The sequence below is a fragment of the Bos javanicus genome, chromosome 12 (genome assembly GCF_032452875.1).
Source record: "Bos javanicus breed banteng chromosome 12, ARS-OSU_banteng_1.0, whole genome shotgun sequence".
NCBI lineage: Eukaryota > Metazoa > Chordata > Mammalia > Artiodactyla > Bovidae > Bos > Bos javanicus.
Window position 1 is genome coordinate 71986457 of NC_083879.1, and position 24776 is coordinate 72011232.

Sequence of the window (24776 nt, forward strand, 5' to 3'; positions counted from 1 at the left end):
CTGCCTTTATTTACACTCTTTATTGCTGGATTTGTTGCATTTATCCATACTGTGTTTGGTGAGTGACATTACTTTTATTTCTCCTGTAATCACAAGGATGTTAGCTCAAATGGAGACCTAAGTAACAGGCAACAGTGATTCCCAAAGAGAATCATAAGTTTTAGGAAAGTTTGGGATGGCAGATATTACTGCTGGGATTCTGGTGTTTTGTGGCTGCAGCAATAGACTGCCCTTGGCCATACCTGGGCTGGGACTGCCTGTGTGTACAGTTTGATGTTCTTGCTTCTCTGTGTGAGCCTCCACATTTCCATCTCAGGAAACTCTATAAACAGAGTGTTTGACAATCCATTTTATGAGGGACTGTTCCATAAGCTCTCTATGCCTCTTGGGATGGGTGATAGGACACGGTGGAAATGTATCAGAACTGACCATTTTACTCCAGTCTGATAATCTTATTATACTTCTTCAACTAAATAGTGTTCCCTTTATCCTCTATGCTGCTGCTGCTAAGTCGCTTCAGTCATGTCCGACTCTGTGCGACCCCATGGACTGCAGCCTACCAGGCTTCTCCGTCCATGGGATTCTCCAGGCAAGAACACTGGAGTGGGTTGCTATTCCTTCTCTAATGCATGAAAGTGGAAAGTGAAAGTGAAGTTGCTCAGTCATGTCTGACTTTTAGCGACCCTATGGACTGTAGCCTACCAGGCTCCTCCATCCATGGGATTTTCCAGGCAACAGTACTGGAGTGGGGTGCCATTGCCTTCTCCCCTTTATCCTCTATAGTAGATGAAAATTTCCATGACTTCATGGAGGGAGAGGCAGCTGGTGCAGCCTGTGAATGTGTGTGTGTCCATTTGTGTAGAACAAGACAGGAATGTTAAGGTTTAATGAGACCCCCTTATGAGGGATGGGGACATCTTTTGATAAATATCCTGATCAGGCACTGGTTGGCTGAGCAGGAAATGCTTAGTATTTTTGGTGTTTGGTGTTATGGATTCTCCTTCCCTCCTCTTGTGTGTGGGTTCCTTAGCTTCAGACAGACAGAAGAGAGCTATCAAAGCATACTGGTCAGGTAAGCAAAGCTTACCCTGTCTGTGTTAGTAAGGCGGGATTGCCAAAAAAGGAAAAGCCCTGTTCCTGAAAGACTTCCAAACTTTTGACATTTTGTCTTTTGAGAAGTCTGTGGAGGAAATGATATTGAGGGTCAAGGTGTTTACTTTTGGTGACTTGGATTCATTGAGTATTTGGTTTTCTTTGATGGTGGAGAAAGAAGGGGACCTGGGGAGAAAGAGACCTTCAAGGAGTGACTAGAGGGAGGGAGTGAGTTGTGGGGCGAAGTGGCTGTTTGGCAGGGTGGGTAGGTGTTGCCGTTCCTTTGCCTTTTTCTTTGGGAAAGAAGCTTGCTTTCCCTAAGTCTTACTCAGAGTGGAAGCCTCAGTGTACTCTGAGTCAATTGGTTTAGACCTGGGGAAGAGAGGATTGGGAACATTTATTCCAAACCACCAACTTCAGTGAATGGTGGATGGAGAACCACGGAAGACATGGTTTTTTAGCTTGAACCTCCACCATATTTAATTTTTCACTCCAAGGAACATTCCAACTTCTAGAGGGTAGAGACGTATTGAGGCAGTGCTCTCGGGAGCTGAGAGCCTGTAGAGCTGCCAAGCCTGGTTTCTCTGTGGTATTCCAACTGAAGCTGGTTTCCATTCCCTTGACCTACAGACATGTGGAGTTTGGGATGGAAAAGAGTGGATGTGTTTGTGCCAATGTCTCAGTTCATAAAGATTCACAAAGAAGGTAATAAAAGTGTGTCTCCCATATGTGAACCAGGTTGACTTTCTATTGGGCTGGGACATTAAGAATACAGGGGACAGGGGCAAGCTGCCACAGGCTTCTTCATATGGAAGCAGATTTCTTACTCTTCTTCTGCCAGCTTTTTCCTTATTCATCTTAAGGCTCAGTTGGTATTGAGCCTGGTTGTGGTATTTACTGAGCATTCACATTACACTAAGCATGATACTAAGGCTTTACTATTTGTGAATGTTAAATTTTGTCTTAAGGTTAAAACTGTTGTCTACTTGTCTTATAGTAGATAGTGAATCTGCATTTTTTTCTTTTAAATTAGTCATGAATGTAGCATTTTGTCAAAATGTATTTTTAGCATGATAATGGTAAAAGCAAATCTTGTGTAAAGAAAAACTGACATTTCTAATTAAAGCTTTTTTCTTTTCTTTCAGGAAGGCACCAGAGTAGTTCAACCCATATTTTTGGGGAAAATGGTTAGTTATGTTGAAACCTACGATCCCACCGATTCGGCCGCTTTGCACGAAGCCTACGGCTACGCGGCAGGGTTGAGCGCCTGCGTGCTGGTGTGGGCTGTTCTGCACCACTTGTACTTCTACCACATGCAGCGTGTGGGGATGAGGCTGAGAGTAGCGGTGTGCCATATGATCTACCGCAAGGTGAGTGTCACTTGGTACCATGGTGTGTACCTCCCCTGGAGCATCAGAAATATTTTGGGAAAGTTGTTTGTAAATTAAAGATTTTGTAACTGGGATCATTTATACTTTGCTAGGGCTTCCAGATGATGGTTCAGTGTTAAAGAATCTGCCTGCCAATGCAGGAGACACAGGTTCAATCCCTGGGTCTTGAAGATCCCTTGGAGAGGGCAATGGCAACCCACTTCGATATTCTTTTTTTTTTTTTTTTCCACTTCGATATTCTTGCTGGGAGAATTCCCTGGAGCCTGGCAGGCTACAGTCAATAGGGCAGCAGAGAGTTGGACATGACTGAGTGACTGAAGAGAAACTGAGAAGCTTATTTGCATCAAGCCAAGTTTATTGTCCTTTAAGCAAACTTTACAAATATATAATAAAAAAAATTTCTATTGAGATCAGGTCAAGACTGCCTTTGATGACTTTTAGTCATAGGCTGTTACACAATATCTACTAAATTTGTAACAAAATCTAATTTTAAAATATGTACCAAAAATTATATCACATTGATTTTCAGTGTTTTCATGCCAAAGTAGTATTGATGGAAATTTTGTTGTTGTTGTTGTTCATTAAAACCTTCATTTATATCAAAGTTGTATTTGAAAGTAAACTTCAGTGATTGGATTAAATCCAGGAGATTTAATTTATAAAATTAAATATAGGAGAACAGAATGTGTTTGAGAAAGGGAATGATTATATTTTTATATGGCCCATTTACTCATATTCAGTAAAATTGTGTTAACTAAAGAAAAATATAAATAAAATCTATGCATATACAGACTCACTCACTATATTCTATAATTATGATTGTTTTAATGGTATTAAAAAAGTAGTTGGATATTTGGGATAAAACTTGAAATTTTCCATTGTCCTTGGCAATTTTGGAGAGAATTTGTGGCAGTTCATTCAATTTATTTTCATAATTAAATATTTCCTTTTTGTCTTTAGCATGCATTATAGCAGTTTTAATAAGACCTGATTTGATGTGTTCAGTGATTTCATATTGAGAAATGCCATAGAATTATTTCATAGTTTATTCTGGTCTTAGCTAATATAAAAAGAGTAAGGATTTCGGGTGTCTTTACAAAGAAATTGCCACAGATACACTATGTCAGGAGCTGAAGACTCCATATAAACTTGATCCTGTGTATCTTGTTGCTCTGGGTTGTTTGCTTTTTTTCAAATCCTTACTTAACTGTATTGTATACTTGAAAGTTGCTGAGAAAGTGGGTCTTAGTGAGCTCATCTCACATACACAAAATGATAACTACATGAGATGATTAATATGTTAATTGGTTTTAATAGAAATCATTTCCCAATGTGTATTTTTAACAAAACATCATGTTGCGCACCTTAAATATATATAATTTTTATTTAAAAAATCCTTATTGAAAACTAAACCAAACAATTTAAATCAAAATTATTGCTTCTTTTACCTGCTTGCTACTTATCTAGACATTCTGTTTCTTAGGAATGCTTTTCTTTGCAAAATGTAAGGTGTCTTCTCATCTTTCCTTGAGCAGAGTCTTATTAATGTCAGGGCTGTGTGAATCCAGGGCCCTGACATCTCACGGTCTGTGTTTGGCTATTGCACGTGAGCAGGTTTCCTCTTGGGTGATGCAGAAATGGCAGGTGTGCCTGTTCACTCTAGTCAGGGGTCTTCCTTGTCCTCCATCATCATCTTGTGTACATGCGTGCTTGCTCAGTCGCTAAGTTGTGCTCTGTGACCCCATGAACTGTAGCCCACCAGGCTCCTCTGTCCATGGCCTTTCCCAGGCAAGAATATAAGAGTGCATTGCCATTTCCTCCTCTAGGAGAGGTAGATTTTTAACCACTGAGCCACCAGGAAAGCCCTATTCTCTTTCGCAGTCCACCATTTAGCAGACAAATACTTAGATTTCCCCACAAATGATGTTTGTCTTCCTAGATCATGCTTACCTCCCATGAATATGCATGAAATTCACCAGAACTATACTGTGAAAGCCTTAAGTTAGGTGTGAGGTGATGGTTCAGTCAAAGCTTACTCTTTGCTGTATAGGCGAGCCATAGTCCACCTGTTTTTCTTCTTTCCAACTAACACTTTGGAACATCACCTTTGGGAAATCTGATCTGACCTGGCATGTATGCTTGTGTGAATGTAAATTTCTTCCAAAGGTGTTCATTTGCTGGCTTGATTATGCCTGAAAGAACTCTCCCTTTATGAAGTCAGGAATTTTAGAGGTTAAACCATAGACTTAATCTGAAATTCAGGAAATGTGGGAAAGATGAATTTCCTTGTGCCTAGCCTTGCATCTAGGGCATCAGATGCTAAAGAATCTGCCTGCAATGAAGGAGACCTGGGTTCAATTCCTGGGTCAGGAAGATCCCCTGGAGAAGGAAATGGCAGCTCACTCCAGTATTGTTGCCTGGAGAGTCCCACCGACAGAGGAGCCTGGCGGGCTACAGTCCACAGGGTTGCAAAGAGTCGGACATGACTGAAGTGACTTAGCACCGGACCAGTCTTGCATTCAAAATCCTGCTGAGGTGCAGAAATAAGACACTTCTTTTTTGCAGGTTACAGGTGGGCTGATTCCTAGGGGCAAATCTGGTGCTACAGAGCAGCTCTGAACATTTGTGGTTCTTATTCAACTTCTAATCCCTGGTCCTGGGAAGAAATCACATTGGGTGTTAGAAATGGGATGGCTACTAAGCTCATAGTTGTAATTTGTCTGCACTGTTGGTTCAAGGCTGGGGCACATCTCCAGGAGCTCTCTAAGGCTGCACATCTGCAGCTTCCTAAAATGCTCCATTCAGCATTTTAGTGTTCTTTTCAGCTGAACTTGGAATGATGTTTCAGAAGGTATCGTATGTAAAATGACTTGTTGTTTATTCACATTTCCACAGCTTTGGTAAAATTACTTTTGGCTTTTTATCATTGATTTTTTAAATTGTGGCAAAATATATACAATATAACATTTACTATGTTAACTCTTTAAGTACACTGTTTATTCACATCAAGTACTTTCACACTGTTCAGAACTTCCCTCCCCTCATCCATCACCATGCTACTTCTTTTCTCTCTGAATTTGACTACTTTAGGTGCTGTATATAAGTAGAATCACACAATGTTTGTCATTTTGTGTCTAGCTTATGTCATGTAGCACAACGTCTTCAAGGTTCATCTATGTTGAAGCCAGTGCCAGAATTTAATTTCTTTTTAAGGCTGAATAATATTCCATTATAGGTCTATACAACATTGTTTGTATCCATTCATCTGTTAGTGGATTTTTGGATTATTTCCACCTTTGGCTATTGTGAACATTTGCACACAGGTGTGCAAAAAGATCAAGTTTGTGTGTTCAGTTCTTTTGAGTACATCTGCAAAAGTGGTCTTGCTGTGCTAGATGCTGATTTTATGTTTACTTTTTTGAGGAACTGCTATACTCTCTTCCATCACAGCTATACTGTTTTACATTCACACTTGATTGCTGAGTTTTCTGTTTAACTCAAGGACTAAACAAGAAGTTTTTATGAACCATGACATTTTGTTTGCATCAGAGCCTCCACTTGATGGTTTGTTGAAGCAACTCATGGTATCTGTTCAGGTTCCTCAGCTTTCTAGGGCATTTTTCAGAGGTTTTTTTTTTTTTGCTAAATAAAGGAACTGTGAAACACAGGATGTGTTTTTTAATTCAGAAGACTGGCATTAAGAACAGAGGTTCCTCACAGGAATAGTGTTTTGAGCATTATACTCATTTCAGAATGAAAGGGAATGAAGATTCCCTTTCATACTCTTCAGAATGGAGATTCCATACTCTTTAGAATGAAGAAGCTAAACCAAAAGTGTTGAAATGACATCACCCACAGAATTAATGATCAATTCCAGATTTATAATCCAAGTCTCTTATTTTATTTCCTTAATGCAGTCTCTCTACTCTCATCTAATTTGTCTCAAAATTACTTTAGTTGATCCCGAAGTCTAAATCTACACCCTTTACACTTCAGGCAGGTCCAAGTTCACTGAGAAACTGGGTGGGAGATTTGCTTCTATCTCCCTCTCCTCCCTTTGCCATCCTTGCTGGTGGGGCTGCCACCACACTAAGTTAAAGGCTGAAGAAGGGTCCCTAGAGCCCCGCTTTCAGTGGTCATCCTGCTCCTGCTGACACCACTCAAGACCCCAGGAATGCATGCTCCATTGTGTTATGTTCTAGGATGACTTGGTATCACCTTAGGAATCCGGATCTCTGTCTCCCTCTCTCATTTCAGGCCCTTCGCCTGAGTAGCCCAGCCATGGGGAAGACCACCACAGGCCAGATAGTCAACCTGCTGTCCAACGATGTGAACAGGTTTGACCAGGTGAGCTGCCCCTGAGGGATTCTCTTCCATGTCCCATCTTTCTCACTGGGTTCAGCTCATTGGGATGCCAGGTGCGCCAGCATTTGGTGTCAGCCAGGGTTCTGTTGAGGACTTAAGACAAATGTTCTCTTTATCCAATTCTCATTTCCTCTGTGTGCAACTTAGATGTAATAATGTGGGTTGAAGATGAGGGTTTGGTTTTTCTAGTAATAGACAGGCAGCAGTGTTCTTGCCCGGCTCAGTGAGTGTCCCTAGGGGTCCTCCTGGCATGGCCCTTCTTGGCACGTGGAGTCAGTGTTGCTGCCTGAACTGTCCCTCTTGCTCTGGCTGATGAAGGCCTGGTGGGCAGGGGTTGTTCTTTCCCCTGTGCCCTGTTCAGTGCCTGCTGCATAGGGAGCCTTTGAGGAATAATGCCAAGTGGGTGGCCCTCAGCCAGACACAGCCTACTCTCTTCTGGGCCCTCACACTCTTTTTTTCCACTGACTTTATGAATAGATCACAGTGTCCAGGGCCTCTTGTAGCTGTTGGTCAGACACTTCTCTTTCAGTTATTCATTCCTCAAGCATGAAATAAGGCCGCTACTCAGTTTCAGGGTTGAATATGATTTAGTTTTTGATGTGGAGAAACAACAGCCCATTAGGGAGGTAAGTACACAAATAATTACTGGAGAGTGTGGTACTTACCATAATATAAGGTTTTCTTGGGTGCTAGAGTGAGATGGGGGCAGAATATAGAGTGCAGTGAGAGGTTGGGGATGCCCTGAGCTCATCTGTGGTGTAGACAAAATCATCTTCCTTCAGTGCTACTGGTCAGGTTCTCCCTGGATGTCCCTAAAGCTGGCCCTGTGCTTCCAGGAACAGTGTCATCTGAGGTGGACACAGGTTTCTGCTTCACGAGGTTTAAAACCCACTGAGATATCCCTGTTTAGGTTCCTGTTTGTCCTTTCAGAGCAGATTGTTTCTACGCTGTGTCTTTACTGATTTTGATTGTATACAGTCCCAAGAAGGCTTTGTCTTTTTCTTTCAAGGTAACGATGTTCTTGCACTATCTGTGGGTGGGGCCACTGCAGGCTATTGCAGTGACCACCCTGCTCTGGATGGAAATAGGAATATCATGTCTTGCCGGGATGGCGGTTCTCATTATTATTCTGCTTTTGCAAAGCTGCTTTGGGAAGTTGTTTTCATCACTCCGGTAAGAGAAACACTGGTTTAAAAAAATAGGTGATATGTGCTTGGTAACATCTGCAGTCTGCCAATGAAGTTGATGCTTCTGTTCAAAAACAAAACCAATGCCTTCTCTAGTCTCTTCTTTGTGTGAGTTGTAGACCCTACAGGCTTAGCCAGTGGAGGCTCCAGCCTTAAGCTGAAGGCTGATCTTTAAACAGAAAAGGTGACAGCCCTCACTGGCTCCTCTGACACTGTACCTGAATAAGTAGAGAGTCCTTAAGAAGAATTTACCAATATCCAAGTTATTTAAACATGATTAAAAAGAGTAATAATTTTACAGGCCCATTTCTAGCTGCATTTATTTTTGTTAAGCTTGTTTTAGAGCCACTTTCAGGTAGTGTATTTATGTCTTGTTTTATTTCAATGTTTCCATTAAGTTATAGGCACCCCAAGGGCAAGGTTGACCTTAATTATGTCTTTATACAGCCGCACAGTCCCAGCAGCATATGTGATAGAACAGTGGCTGGTGATGAAGGGCCTAATGGTGATGAGATAGACCTGAAGCAGGTCCCAGAGGGTTGGAGGTGGGTCATTGTCCAGGTTGTTAGATGATGGAGGTATTGTGCTGTTTGAAGATTTTTTTCCTTGAGTTTTTTCTTTCTATGTGTGACTTTACATGTGATATTTTTGTCTATTTGAAATTTCCTTTCCTATCTTTGCTGTGGAGAGATGTTCCTTATCTTTCAAGGCTCTGTTCCAATGCTACCAGGTCTCTAAAGATTTTCTTGCTCTCTTTTCCCAGTGGAATTAACAGCCCCATCTTTTCAGCTCCCCAGAATTTTACTCCTATTTTTTTACCTCATAGACTCTGTCTTCCTGGTACATCCCTTTCTGCCTTCTCTGCCCAAGCACAACCTCTTTGGGAAGATGGTTTGTATCTGACTCATTTCAGGTCTTCCTTAGCTGATATGGCAAGTTCTCCAAGTTGCTTCTTGAATGGGACTGAATGGTTGACTTCCTACTTGAAGATTTTCTCAATTTGTACTTTGAGTAGGACTTGCCTGTGTTGTCAGCTCAAAAGAGCTATAGAAAATAATTTGATCACTGATCCCTCCCTTTGCCCACTGTTGCTGCTACAGAAAGTTATGCTGTGATCACTAAGGCTCATCTCTCACATCTGTCCCCTCAGGAGTAAGACTGCAGCTCTCACAGACAACAGGATCAGTACCATGAGTGAAGTTATAAATGGCATCAAAACAATAAAAATGAATGCTTGGGAAAAATCATTTATCGACCTTATTTCCAGACTGAGACAGTAAGTTGTTTTTTTGTTTTTTTTTTTTTCAATATATCACAGTGTATGTTTGTACTGTTTTATTTCCTATTTTTACTAAATGGTTTAGAAGTCTTACCAAGTTTTCATATTAAGGTAAATTTAAATACTACCCCACCATCTCCCCATATGTGGCAGGAGGGTTAAGTAGAATAGCAGAGATGTCATTTTAAGCTGCTCTTCCATTTATCATCTTCTTGAAATACCTATGATTCTTACTTATACAGAAATGAAATTCTAAATACTTCTTAATACTGCAAATTCCAAATAAGCAATGATTCTAAGATATTAGTGTTTGAGATGATATTTAAACTAAAGCTATAATATAGGTTAATGTGGGGTCGCCCAGAGTCAGACACGACTGAAGTGACTTAGCAGCAGCAGCAGCATAAATGAGGAGATTATCTATTGAGTGTACCTGTATCAGGCCAAACATTATGGATCAATATTACTCATTCCAAACAGAGCCATGAAAATACTATTTCTTTGTCTTTGCTTTATGTTTGTAGATTTTTAAAAAAATGTTACATTTAAATATCTGATGAGTGTTTTTACTCTAGCACAGGGTACTTAGAATTTTCTGGGAGTACCCTGTCACCTCTCACTTTGCAGTTTGGTGGGGGCCCAGCCCTCTGCTGGAAATACACGCTCATCTTCCTTCTTCTCTGGTCTCTGCCAGTCCTAACTGACTCCTGCTCATCTTCTCAGGGTCCACATATGTGTGACTTGTCCTGTCTCTACTGCTCTGAGTTACATGACTCAGCTCTGTGCTCCTGTAGGGATGTGCTGGCTGCCTCTTTCTAATGTCTTGGTGTCTCACAAATTTTGTGTTTATTCTTTTTTAAAAATGTACACACGCATCATACCACATCTTTTTTATTTCTTTATTCATTTATTTTTGGTTGTGCTGGGTCTTCATTGTTGAACACAGGATTTCAGTAGTTGTGGTGGGCAGGGGCTACTTTTTCATTGCTGTACTTGGCCTTCTAATTGGGGTGGTTTCTCTTTTTGCAGAGCACAGGCTCCAGGTGCACAGGCTTCAGTAGTTGCAGTAGTGCACAGGCTCTAGAGCTTGGGCTCAGTAGTTGTGGCTCACAGGCTTAGTTGCTGTGCAGCATGTGGAATCTTCCAGACCAGAGATTGAACCCCTGTCTGCTGCACTGGGAGGCCAATTCTTATCCATGGGACCATCAGGGAAGTCCTGAGGTTTATTATTCTTTTCCTTTCCAAGTTCATGAGGTCCTGGTCAGGGTGGGCATTTTTTTCTGTCATCAATGAGAAGCCCAGCACAGGATATGTGGTTGTGAATGCTTGCTGAATGTATGTTCAAATCCTGTCACATTGAGCTCAATTTTTTTAAAGTGTGACAAGACATTAAGACTTCATTTAGTTGGAAAAGTGAAGTGGTGATGAAGTGTGTAGTCCTTGGTTTGGAGCAGAGTCCCAGGTGTGCACTCTGAGTGTCTCCATGACATGATTGATGGTTTACCTTAATCTGTGTCCACTCCCTAAAAAGGGGCCACTCACACAGGGCACTTGAATTCATGCATTGGATGTCAGTGGTTCTTAAAAATGCTATTTCCTACTGTCTTTTCTAGGAAGGAAATTTCCAAGATTCTTAAAAGTTCTTACCTTAGAGGAATGAATTTGGCATCATTTTTCGCTGTCAGCAAAATCATGATTTTTGTCACCTTCATCACCAATGATCTCCTTGACAACCTGATTACAGCCAGCCAAGTGTTTTTAGTGGTGACACTGTTCGAGGCTCTGCGGTTTTCGAGCACCCTCTACTTCCCCATGGCTGTCGAGAAGGTGTCAGAGGCCATTGTCAGCATCCGAAGAATCGAGGTTTGGTGACAGATAACTTTTTTCCATTGCAGGTGGATTCTTTGTAAATTGCCTCCTTTTCTGTGGTGTCACTGTGTTCCAGTTAGGTGAGATTTACCTCTCTCAGTGTCAAATCTGTCAGTCATTCCAAACTGTCTTACATACTCCTGTCTCCTCCTAGGTAGAATGCATTACAAAGAACGTAGGATCCCTGCTCATTTAGGGGCAGTAATATCAATAGTAGTGGCACAGGCTCTACATGCAGTGATGCCTGCAGGGCAATTAAAGTGACCCAAAGCAAGAGAAGGAAGGAAGCAGACTGCATCTCCTGTGCTGACTCAAATGAGATTTGTGTGTGTCTGATGAGGTTTCTATACTATAAAAAAACTATTACCCATAAAACAGATCAGCCATACTGGGTCATTTCTGATTCCCTGAGTTTATCATTCTTTCTTATGGAACTTCTAGCAACACTGATAAGGGATGGTCCGTGCATTTTACAAAACTTCTTTTTCATAGCTTTCACGGCTTGAAATAAGACATTCAGGAATATCCTTGGACTGTAGTGATGTAACGAGTGACACAGTAATTTGTCCAAAATGAAAGCTTCATGTGTGTGTTGTGCAGGTGTGGTTTTATTATTGTTGATATTAGTCTAATTTTTCTTAAGGCCTTTAACTAATTGGATGAGGCCCACCTACATTATTGAGGATAATCTGCTCTTATGCTTTACTGAGAGTCTACTTATTTAAGTGTCCATCTCATCTGAAAAATACTTTCACTGTGATATGTGTTTGAAGAAGTGTCTGGGGACTGTGGTTTACCTAAATTAACATAAAAGTAACCATCACACCCTCTTGAATCCCTATCTCCTCCTTTGAGCTCTTGGATGTGACTTTGTCCTCACCAAGCCAGGTGTAAATGGATTTCTTTCCCTCCCTGAGCTCCAGACTTACCTAAAGGGCAGATACAGTGTCTCGTTCATCTTTGTAGTCTTCTCAAATAGCAGATGCTCAGAAAATATTTAACTGAAGAAAACTTCCAGCTTCATCATGTCTGGGCTCTTGAAAATGCCTAACCATTAAGTATGGTTATAGTGGAAAAAGTAATAACTCTGATCTTTTGATAGCTTATGTGATACACCAAGAACTGTGACATGAAAGGGGTCCTCCAGAAGGTTTTCATGGAATTGTGCTCAAATATTTGGGTAGGGTTTTTTATTCATTTTCCACAAAAATGCAATTGAACTGTCTGAGGCCTTAAATTTCTTCCCATGAAGATGTGTGCAGTAATATTAAAATTATGACCTGGGGACAACATTGAATATTCTGGGGCTGACAAATTTTCTTTGTCAGGCTGCTTTGTGTTCTGATGAAGGAAGCACTTGTGATCTGGGCAGAAAACCTAAAATTTCCCTTGTGTATACAAGATGTCTGGCAGGAAGTTGGTCTAGGAATTTAGAGATCTGTCAGCAGTAGCTATTTTCAGTAAAGATGGGACCAATGGCTGAGAATAAGAGTGGTGAGAAGAGTAGGTGTTACCGTGGGAAACTGCTTCCTGGTGAAGTGAAGTGAAGTTGCTCAGTCATGTCCGACTCTTTGCGACCCCATGGATTGTAGCCTACCAGGCTTCTCCGTCCATGGGATTTTCCAGGCAAGAGTACTGGAGCTGGTTGTCATTTCCTTCTCCAGGGGATATACTCAACTCAGGGATCGAACCCAGGTCTCCTGCATTGCATGCAGACACTTTACCCTCTGAGCCACCAAGGAAGCCCTTCCTTCCTGGTGGGTTGAAGTAATTGGTGTAAGACTTTCATTTAGATATTAGATGCTTTTTCAGCCCATACAGTTTCTACAGCCCTTTAAAATATTTAGTTGTCTAGTTCATCAGAATTACCTAGTTCAGTTCAGTTCAATTCAGTTGCTCAGTCGTGTCCAACTCTTTGCAACCCTATGGACCACAGCACACCAGGCCTCCCTGTCCATTACCAGCTCCCAAAGCCTACTCAAACTCATGGCCATTGAGTTGGTGATGCCATCCAACCATCTCATCCTTTGTCGTCCCCTTCTCCTCCTGCATTGACCTTACCCAGCATCAGGGTCTTTAAACCTACATGATCATACTTTGGAGTTTCTGATTCACTAGGGTTTTTTATTTTTTCCCCAACAAAATTCAGTTAAACTGTGTCTGAGGCTTGAAATTTCTTCCCATGTTGATATGTGCAGTAATATTAAAATGATGACATGGGGAAATCTTTCACTTTTCTGGGGCTGACAAATTTTCTTTGTCAAGCTGCTTTGTGTTCTGATGAAGGAAGCACTTTTGATTTGGGCAGAATCAAAAGTTATTTGAATGGTCTAGTGGTTTTCCCCACTTTCTTCAATTTAAGCCTGCATTTGGCAATAAAGAGTTCATAATCTGAGCCACAGTTAGCTCCTGGTCTTGTTTTTGCTGATTGTATAGAGCTTCTCCATCTTTGGCTGCAAAGAATATAGTCAATCTGATTTTGGTGTTGACCATCTGGTGATGTCCATGTGTAGTCTTCTCTTGTGTTGTGGGAAGAGGGTGTTTGCTATGACCAGTGCGTTCTCTTGGCAAAACTCTCTTAGCCTTTGCCCTGCTTCATTCTGTCTTCCAAGGCCAAATTTGCCTATTACTCCAAGTATTTCTTGACTTCCTATTTTTGCATTCCATTCCCCTGTAATGAAAAGGATGTCTTTTTTTGGGTATTAGTTCTAGAAGGTCTAGTAGGTCTTCATAGAACCATTCAATTTCAACTTCTTCAGCATTACTGGTTGGGGTATAGACTTGGATTACCATGATATTGAATGGTTTGCCTTGGAAATGAACAGAGATCATTCTGTTGTTTTTGAGATTGCATCCAAGTACTGCATTTTGGACTCTTGTTGACTATGATGGCTACACCATTTCTTATAAGGGATTCCTGCCCACAGCGGTAGATATGATGGTCACCTGAGTTAAATTCACCCATTCCAGTCCATCTTAGTTCATTGATTCCTAGAATGTTGACGTTCACTCTCACCATCTCCTGTTTGACCACTTCCAATTTGCCTTAATTCATGGACCTAACATTTCAGGTTCCTATACAATATTGCTTTTTACAGCATCAGACCTTGCTTCTATCACCATTCACATCCACAACTGGTTGTTGTTTTTGCTTTGGCTCTTTCTCTTCATTCTTTCTGGAGTTATTTCTTCACTGATCTCCAGTAGCATACTGGGCACCTACTGACCTGGGGAGTTCATCTTTCTGTGTCCTATGTTTTTGCCTTTTCATACTGTTCATGGGGTTCTCAAGGCAAGAATACTGAAGTGGTTTGCCATTTCCTTCTCCAGTGGACCACATTCTGTCAGAACTATGGACAGAGATTCATGACACTGTACAGGAGACAGGGATCAAGACCATCCCCAAGATAAGGAATTGCAAAAAAGCAAAATGGCTGTCTGAGGAGACCTTACAAATAGCTATGAAAAGAAAAGAAGCAAAAATCAAAGGAGAAAAGGTAAGATATACCAATTTGAATGCAGAGTTAGAAAGAATAGCAAGGAGAGATAAGAAAGACTTCCTCAGCAATCAATGCAAAGAAATAGAGGAAAACAACAAATAGGAAAGACAAGAGATATCTTCAAGAAAATTAGATATACCAAGGAATCATTTCATGCAAAGATGGGCTCAATGAAGGACAGAAATGGCATGGACCTAACAGAAGCAGAAGATATTAAGAAGAGGTGGAAGAATACATGGAAGAACTGTACAAAAAAGGTCTTCACAACCCAGATAATCACGATGGTGTGATCACTGACCTAGACCCAGACGTCCTGGAATGTGAAGCCAAGTGGGCCTTAGGAAGTATCACTACGAACAAAGCTAGTGGAGGTGATGTAATTCCAGTTGAGCTATTTCAAATACTAAAAGATGATACTGTGAAAGTCCTGCACTAAAATGTGAGCAAATTTGGAAAACTCAGCAGTGACCACAGAACTAGAGAAGGTCAGTTTTCATTCCAATCCCAAAGAAAGGCAATGCCAAAGAATGCTCAAACTATCACACAATTGCACTCATCTCACATGCTAGTAAAGTAATGCTCCAAATTCTCCAAGCCAGGCTTCAGCAATATATGAACCATGAACTTCCAGATGTTCAAGCTGGTTTTAGAAAAGGCAGAGGAACCAGAAATCTAACTGCCAAGATCTGCTGGATCATCGAAAAAGCAAGAGAGTTCCAGAAAAAAACATCTCTTTCTGGTTTATTGACTATGTCAAAGCCTTTGACTATGTGGATCACAATATATTGTGGAAAGTTCTGAAAGAGATGGAAATACCAGACCAGCTGACTTACCTTTATGCAAGTCAGGAAGTAACAGTTAGAACTGGACATGGAACAATAGACTGGTTCCAAATAGGAAAAGGAGCACATCAAGGCTGTATATTGTCACCTGTTTATTTAACTTATATGCAGAGTACATCATGAGAAATGCTGGGCTAGAGGAAGCACAAGCTGGAATCAAGAGTGCTGGGAGAAATATCAACAACCTCAGATATGCAGATGACACCACCCTTATGGCAGAAAATGAAGAAGAACTAAAGAGCCTCTTGATGAAAGAGAAAGAGGAGAGTGAAAAAGTTGGCTTAAAGCTCAACATTCAGAAAACGAAGATCATGGCCTCTGGTCCCATCACTTCATGGCAAATAGATGGGGAAACAGTGGAAACAGTGTCAGACTTTATTTTGGGGGGCTCCAAAATCACTGTAGATGGTGATTGAAGCCATGAAATTAAAAGGCGCTTACTCCTTGGAAGGAAAGTTATGACCAACCTAGATAGTATATTCAAAAGCAGAGACATTACTTGGCAACAAAGGTCCATCTAGTCAAGGCTGTGGTTTTTCCAGTGGTCATGTATGGATCTGAGAGTTGGACTGTGAAGAAAGCGGAGCGCCAAAGAATTGATGCTTTTGAACTGTGGTGTTGGAGAAGACTCTTGAGAGTTCCTTGGACTGCAAGGAGATCCAACCAGTCCATCCTAAAGGAGATCAGTCCTGGGTGTTCATTGGAAGGACTGATGCTAAAGCTGAAACTCAAATAGTTTGGCCACCTGATGTGAAAAGCTGAATCTATTGAAAAGACCCTGATGTTGGGAAAGATTAAAGGCAGGAGGAGAATGGGTCAACACAGGATGAGATAAGATGGCATTACCGACTCAATGGACATGAGTTTGTGTAAACTCCAGGAGTTAGTGATGAACAAGGAGGCCTGGTGTGCTGCGGTTCATGGGGTCACAAAGAGTTAGACATGACTGAACGACTGAACTGAACTGAACTGAAAAGTGATTTTGTCTGGAGACCAAAATATCAATATCTTTAGTAAATGCCCCTATGTACCTGAAAATAGGCCACATTTTGGAAATATTGCCTTAGTTGTAGAAAAAAGCAAACAAAACCAAAATGTACTTTAACAAATGTAAAAAACAATAGGATTGAAAAGATCTTATTAAGACTAAAATCAGTTGAGAAGAAAAACCTTTCTTGTTTTCTGCTAGATTTTTGGGTTCAAATTTGAATTTATTCATCCAGTCATTTATTCCACAAAGTAACTGAGTGTCTACCTGAAGCTTGGCACAAGCTAGATGTGTCTGTACAATGGCAGGAGAGAATTCCTTCCTTCTTGGAATTTATGTCTCATCAAGTAAGGGATTAATAAAGAATCAAATAGTGAAAGTCACTGTGGACATGCGTTTGTGTGTCATTAGTCCTTGGAAGGAAAATTCTGAGGTGCCATGAGGTGCTTTGGCAAAGTCACTGGTGTAGTTTTGGAGGTGGTGCCTCCTGGTAAGGCTGAAGAAGTTACCTGAAGAATTCTGTGTGTGGGCTGGGGGAGGTGGGAGGCTAATGCTTCTCACTTTCCTGGGGATGTGATGTGACACAGGTTTTTAGTGCACAAGATGGGAATCTGTGCATTTGAGGAACCAAGAATGTCTGAGGCTGCAGAGTAGAGAGCTGGAGGCCTGAGCAGGGTACTGTACAGGACTCTACAGGTGACATCAAAGTTTTTATCATCTTAGAGCTCAGCCTGGCTGCAACCTGGGAATAGGATAGGGAGGTGGGGTGAGGACCCTGAGAAGAGGTGGGGAGATGAGGTTTCAGGAGGTTAATGCCATATGTGGTCCAGGGACAAGATGATGTGTTTAGGTTTAGGGTGCAATAGAGAGACTTGGCCAGATTTGAGAGATAGTCGGGGCATGTCTTGAGTTGGGTATTGAGGGAGGGAAAGGTGGATCTCAGGCTGCTTCACCTTTTGGGGCTATAAAATCACCTGAATTCACTCAAATAATGAATACTAGAGGAGAACCAAACTTGGGGAGGAAAGCATGAACTTGGTTTTGAATTCTGAGATGCTTAGAAATATCTAAATGTTTGCTGTAAGAGCCACTTCACTGACTGTCCTTGGCCTGATTCAGCTTCCTATCCTGGTCAGTTCAGTTCAGTTGCTTAGTTGTGTCTGACTCTTTGTAACTCCATGTAAGGCAGCATGCCAGGCTTCAATGTCCATCATCAACTCCTGAAGCTTGCTCAAACTCATGTTCATTGAGTTGGTGATACCATCCAACCACCTCATCCTCTATCATCCCCTTCTCCTCCTGCCTTCAATCTTTCCCAGCATCAGGGTCTTTTCAAATAAGTCAGTTCTTCACATCAGGTGGCCAAAGTATTGGAGTTTCAACATCAGTCCTTCCAATGAATGATTTCCTTTAGGATTGACTGGTTGGATCTCCTTACAGTCCAAGGGACTTTCAAGAGTCTTCTCCAACACCAAAGTTCAAAATTCATCAATTCTTCGGCACTCAGCTTTGTTTATAGTCCAACTCTCACATCCATACATGACTACTGGAAAAACCATAGCTTTGACTAGAAGGACCTTTGTTGCCAAAGTAATTTCTCTGCTTTTTAATATGTTGTCTAGGTTGGTCATAGCTTTTCTTCCAAGGAGCAAGTGTCTTTTAATTTCATGGCTGCAGTCACCATCTGCAGTGATTTTTGGAGCCCAAGAAAATAAAGTCTGTCACTGTTTCCATTGTTTCCCCAAATATTTGCCATGAAGTAATGGGACCAGATGCCATGATCTTAGTTTTCTGAATGTTGCGTTTTAAGCCAACTTTTCACTCTCCTCTTTCACTTTCATCAAGAGGCTCTTTAGTTCTTATCCTGTTATTTAGTTCCTATCCTGTTATATAGTTCCTATCCTGTTATTTAGTTCCTATGCTGTTATCTAACAGGTAATAGACAATGAATGGATGTTCATTTTCTTCCTCAACCTGCCTCTCACTTAGATGGGTTGAAGGGCAGCAAGAGTGGAAGAAAAGGGCAGCTGAATTTACTGATAGGTGGTTACAGCTGGGTGAGTTTTGACCACAGATGGGCTGGAGGTGTGGTGGACATGAGGAGTTTAGAATACAGTGTGGGGTTGAGCTCTGCTGCCCCCCTCTCCCCCGCAGCCTGGGACTCAGTAGACTGGACGGTCATCTCCTAGGATTTCTTCTCAGGTCATATCTGGGAGTCCTAGGAAGGAAACCCACCACCCCTGCCCACTTTGGAGGGGGTGTGGTGGTCTATACCCACAGGCAGACCTACACGTGGTCTTCATAGTTTTGTGTCTTGTTTATACATGCTTTTCAATTTCCTTTTTTTTAATAGAGAATATGAGGATTTATTATGATTTTATGGTCCAAGAAGTTCCTCTATTTTTTTCTTAATAAGAAAAGGGGTCTGAAGGTCTTGGCGTTGAATGACTCCACTAGAATTGTAAATATCTTGTTTCTGAAGCACTGAAAGTCCAGTGATTTTACATGCCATAAAATGAGTCTCTGAGGTTATATTGCTCATAAAGCAGGTTTTCCATTTCCAAAAGATTGGGAACTCAATCTTTTTGGCTACAGTTCTGATGTTGATACTTTCCTGCAGAACCTGTTCTGGGTCCAAGAGAAATTTAATTTCAGCTTTTTCATTAGCCTGAGTCCTGGAGAAGAATCCAGCCAGCACTTCTGCACCTTCATAAGTTGGTCATGTACTGAATGGAGTGTCATTTAACCCCTGGAAAACTGTGACTATTTCCCTTCTCAGACCTATTATTTGTGAACAAGCACTCAATAGATTTAATTCCTTACTTAGTGCTTGTTTTTTACTTTCTTCTTTTTTTGAAAGTCGAACATTTCTGTTCTACTGTGCACATACTTAACATCTTTTTTTTTTTTTTAATCTTGGTAACACATTTAAGCTAAAATTGGAATTTCTGTCTAGACAAAATGTATAACATATGTGTGTAACCTTTTGCTTGTTGCTGTGTTAGCTCAGACTGTGTAAGGCTATAGTAGTCATGTAGTCAGTGTTTGTACTGATTTGAACAGCCCTACAGTCTATTCCTTGCCTTACCCATGATGGTTGACTCTGTGCAAAGCTTGGTCTCAGTTGGAGTTGTGACTGTAGGTGCATGAATGATGTAGTGTCTCCCCTCTGTGTGACTTAGTATTCCTCAGGGGATTCAGAGGTAGGGAGGGCAGTGTGAGCCTGGATTGTCCTGAATGGTTCCATGGAGAGTTAGCATTTGAGATGGACTCGTAAGGATGGGTGGGGTTAGTACTCAGGGTATCCAGGCAGAGGCCACCTGGGGAGTGTGGACTTAGGTACTGATGGGTCTCTGGGTGTGTTAAGCGTGGTGGACACTCAGAGGTGCTGTAAAGAGATCAGGAAGAAGTGGTGTTGGGATCGGTTTGGTGGTGTTGGGGAGGGCTGGGGAAGGAACCAGCAAAAGAAAAGTTGTATTAATATTTTCAGTGGTTAATAATGGGTGGAAGTCTGAAATTATATTGTTTTAAGAGAAAAGCATGGGGAGAGGGATGAGCTGTGTCAGAACAGGTGAGAACTGGTACCTGGCTGACTACGAAAGAGGTGGTGTGGAGAGAGAACTCGGGCTGCGGTGGTTGAGAGTCTGCAGAGGAGTCCTCAGAGCGCTGTCCGTCCACCCTGTCTCCTGCTGGACTCAGGCTCCGAGCAGGGAGGAGGAGCCATGCCCAGCATTAGGCTCTCAGTGAGCCTGCATGAGAGGAGGAGGCAAAAAGTGGATGGCGCCTCCCACCAGCTGGTCTTTGAGAGAGATGCAGGGATCACGATGTCTTTCTTTTCCTGCACAGAAGCAGGTTTTCATGTTCAGTTTTTAACCAGTTGTTCTTTTGCAGTAGAAGATTGCAAAAACATTTATGATTTGGGAGCATGATATTCTGGGTGTCAAGGACTTGAAGTGTGTTTATGATTTTTAGGGTAATAGGTTACTGATTATGAGTTGTTTTCTTTCTCCCACATCCTCAGATACTTATTTCAGTTTCTCCCTATGTTGATTTGGACTCAGTTTGCCTGGGAGTCCTAGAATTACCCATGTTAAAGCTGCTTACACAGATAGTTTATTTTTCTCTCATGCAAGTGTCCTTATAAGGCTCTGTATGGGTTTTCTGGGGTTGCTGTAACCAAGTACCACAAACAGGTGCTTTAAACCCCAGAAATTGATTGTCTCTCAGTCCTGGAGCCTAGAAGTCTGAAGTCAAGGAGTCAGCAGGGTCACCATCCCTCTCTATCCTGCAAGAGGGAATCCTTCCTCGCCTCTGTTAGCTTAGGTTGTTGCAGGAAAACCTTGATCTTCCTTGGCTTGTAACTGCCATCACTCCAGCTTCTGTCTCCATCATCACATGGGCATTTTCTGCCAGTGTGTGTATGTCCCTGGTTTTCTCTTCTTATAAGGACACTAATATTGGATTTGGGGCCTACCCTACTCCAGTGTGATCTCACCTTAATTGATTACGTCTGCAGCAACCCTGTTTTTAAGTCATATTTTGAAGTAACAGTTTAGGATTTCAGCAGACTTTTTTTTTTGTGGGAATCATCCTCCATGGTGTTAGGGACTCAGACTCTTTCTTTTTCCTAACAAAAATTTAATTTTATCTGTGCTGGGTCTTCATTGCTGCACAGATTTTCTCTAGCTGTGGCAAGCAAGCTTCTTATTGTGGTGACTTCTCTTGTGGAGCGTAGGCTCTAGGTGGCTAGGCTTCGGTAGTTGTGGCACTTGGGCTCTGGAGCTCAGACTCAGTAGTTGTGGCACATGGGCTTAGTTGCTCTGTGGCACGTAGAATCTCCTGGACCAGGGATCAAATTCATGTCCCCTGCATTGACAGGCAGATTCTTATCTACTGCATCACTAGGAAAGTCCCAGACTCTTTCTTATTACTCCATTTTGTATGGCCTTGACCAAGCTGGCAGCCTCCAAAACCCAGGCCTTGGGGCAGAGGAAGGTTCTGGACATTGTCACTCTCCACTGACCTGGATTTAGTCACATGGCTGCTCCTATCTGCTTGGGAGCCTGGAGAGCGAGGGCCTCCTTCCAGGCTGTTACTTGCAGCTAAAATCTGGGGTTTGGGAAGAATGAGAGCAGATTTTGAGCATAGCGAGCAGTCTCTGCCACATTTTCATGGTTCTTGGAAGAGGCGATGGCACTGGGGTTGTCTCAGTTGTTTACTCAATTTCTCTGCCATAGTAGCTTTTCTTGTTGGATTATGTCTAGCATTTGCAGGACAGGAGGGAGTTTTCCTACATAAGATTATGCTAGCTTTGTAGTGGTTCTCAGGAGTTGGTTTTAATCAGCTGCATTCCACTGAATATGACTTCCCTGATGGCTCAGATGGTAAAGCATCTGTCTACAATGTGGGAGACCTGGGTTTGATCCCTGGGTTGGGAAGATCCCCTGGAGAAGGAAATGGCAATCCACTCCAGGACTATTGCCTGGAAAATCCCATGGACAGAGGAGCCTGGTAGGCTACAGTCCATGGGGTCGCAAAGGGTTGGATACAACTGAGCAACTTCACTTTCTTTCTTTCTTTCCACTGAATAACTGCTAAGCAATGTGAACATGGCAAGAAGTGGGAGCTACAGTCATTCCTGTTGTAGGAGAGAGGGCAGTGTCTAAGAAGAAGAGACAGTGATTGTGGAAAGATGCTTGTAAAATATTTTTAAGAGAAATTTAAGAGTACTTCATTTTTAGAATAATGACTTAAGTGATAATTAATGGAAAACAGTGATACTGACTTAAAACAGGAGAAAGGCAGAGTGTGTTTAAGTGTCCAGGGAAAAGTCATGATGCAAAACAGGCATTGCCAGGGTTTTCATTTGGCATCTCTGCCACTGGTCTTGTTGTCCCAGCCTGTCCTGTGCCCCTTGATGCCTGAAGGCCTGGGCATGGCCTTCCTCACTGTGTTCCTAGCAGTGTCACATGGTGCTTGGCACCTGGTGGGATTCAGTAAGTATTTGCGGAATCGTTTCCTACCAATTCTCCTGTTTATTGTTAGTAACTCAAAAAGTAAACAATAAAAATGTCCAGTCGCTAAATGTGTTGAAGTTTGAAATAATATTTTCTCTTAAAGGGGGAACCAGGATACTTGTTGAGAAAGTCACTACTTTCTTTGCTCATGGCCAGGAACTGTTTATTATATATATATCTCTGTATGTATATATATATGGGGCTTCCCAGGTGGTACTAGTGGCAAATAACCTTGTATTTATATGACTTCCCAGGTGGCACAGTAGTAAAGAATCCTCCTGCCAATGCAGGAGATGCAAGAGATGCAGGTTTGATCCCTAGGCTGGGAAGATCCCCTGGAGAAGGAAATGGCAACCCATTCCAGTATTCTTGCCCAGAAAATCCCATGCAGGTCTCAAAAGAGTCATACTTGACTGAGCAGTTAAACAATAGTGTTTGTATATAAAATATTCTTATATGTGCTTTATATATAAATGTTTATATATACACATACATATGTATATAAAACACTATGCATGCTATATATACTACATTATATGATTATGTATACCATATGATATATATTATTCTATATACATATATTATTTAGTATGTTCTGATATGAAACAAAACTAGTTTAAGTATAGCTGACAAAATGATATGTAGGCTGTATAAAATCTTTAATTATAAATTCCAGGAAAGCAATTATTTTTGTTTGTGCTTTGTTCTTGCAGTTTAACAATATGTGTTTCTCCTTTTTTCTGTAGAACTTCCTATTACTTGATGAGATACCACAGCTCAATCCTCAGCTGCCATCAGATGGTGAAACGATAGTAGACATGAACAATTTCACTGCTTCTTGGGATAAGGTAACAAGTCCTCCACCCCAAGATCATGACTACTAATTGACAACTGAAGACATAGGTTTATGGGAGAATGATGAGGTTTTCCACATGATGTAGAATGTGATTTGCTCATATATTGAGAGTATGTTATAAAAATTCTCAAAATCAGGAATAAGGTTTGCAGTTAATGGAGATTAAGTGTAAAATCAGCCTAAGAAGTTTGACATGTTGCTCTTTATTTCATTTTCAAGAGAGCTTTCAAAGTATTAGCACATTTTGAATTTAAAGTACATGTGTTTATAATGTTAGAATTTACAGGATTGGATGGACAAAATGCTGTGGTGTGAAATGGTTTAACTAATGAATACACAGAGATTTGTTAAAGAGGCTTTGGGGAATCGGTGTACATTTTTTGCCTTGATTATCAGATCACTTTATTGTACAGGCAGTGAGGCCATGATCTGGATTTTTGCTGTGGGGTAGAGTGGGGGCTCCCCCATCCTAAGCTTCTGATGGTTCTGGCTACTTTGGTAGCAGCCAGGGGCAGGAAGGAAACAGCAGGTGGTCGTAGTGAGCACCAGTGATTCCTAGTTGAAGGGCTGCAGTGTGTGGAAACTGACAGGGAGAACTGGTGATTTTCCAACACTTAGTTTATTTATGACTTTCTGGCAAACAGAAAAAAACAAGGGTCCACTTTCAAAATTGCACATGCAGTGCTGCCTTCTTTATCAATGATTGAAATGTTCCTGCCTCCATGGTTCCTTGGTCCTCTGTGCACATCCTCCCGTATCAGTTTGGATTAGTCAGGAAAAAAGAACCCCACCATGGGAGAGGGAGTTCCATTCAGGGAATTAGTTACATGGATGATAAGAGTGGGGAAAGGCAGAAACAGCAAAATGGCGATGGGTGAGACAACCCAGAAATTAGCAAAGGCAGGAAACTGTTCCTGCCCGACAGCCAGGAGGACTCAGGAAGGAGATGTCTGTACCAGAGGGTCCACTCTCCAGAGCAGAGCTCAGAAGCCTGGCTGCTGTCAGAGTGGGGACTATAGGGAAAGTGTCTAGATTCTGTAAACTCCTCTGGTCTTTCACGCCTGTGACTCTGTTTTGCCACCTGCGTGGTGTTCACCAACTTCTGATTAAGTGCCTGCCATCTCCATCAATAGCACAGTAGGATAATATGTTCCCAAATACATAAAACCACATCCCTGTGCCAGTTGCATGTGGCAACTCACAGAAGGTGCCTGACCTATCCTGAGAGTTTCTCATACCTTATTCCGGTAGATTTACCTCCTGCTTCGTATTTCTCGTCACAGTACTCTTGAAGCATTTATGGAAAGCACTAAAATTCCATTATAAATACCACTCCATGTGATTGCTAACACATATTTTTTAATGACCCATTACCAAATTTCTTTTGTAC

At 41.6% G+C, this 24776-nt stretch overlaps 1 protein-coding gene across 3 annotated transcripts in view; it reads left to right on the forward strand.

Annotated features, from left to right (window-relative positions):
- Positions 1 to 24776, forward strand: part of LOC133258050 (ATP-binding cassette sub-family C member 4-like) — a 334436-nt gene that overhangs the window by 21871 nt on the left and 287789 nt on the right. For all 3 annotated transcript variants that reach the window (XM_061434384.1, XM_061434386.1, XM_061434387.1), the window contains exons 4-9: positions 2238 to 2462; positions 6741 to 6830; positions 7858 to 8021; positions 9186 to 9311; positions 10928 to 11177; positions 23277 to 23378. In XM_061434384.1, the coding sequence (XP_061290368.1) occupies positions 2238 to 2462; positions 6741 to 6830; positions 7858 to 8021; positions 9186 to 9311; positions 10928 to 11177; positions 23277 to 23378 (957 nt within the window). The remainder of the gene's footprint in view (positions 1 to 2237; positions 2463 to 6740; positions 6831 to 7857; positions 8022 to 9185; positions 9312 to 10927; positions 11178 to 23276; positions 23379 to 24776) is intronic.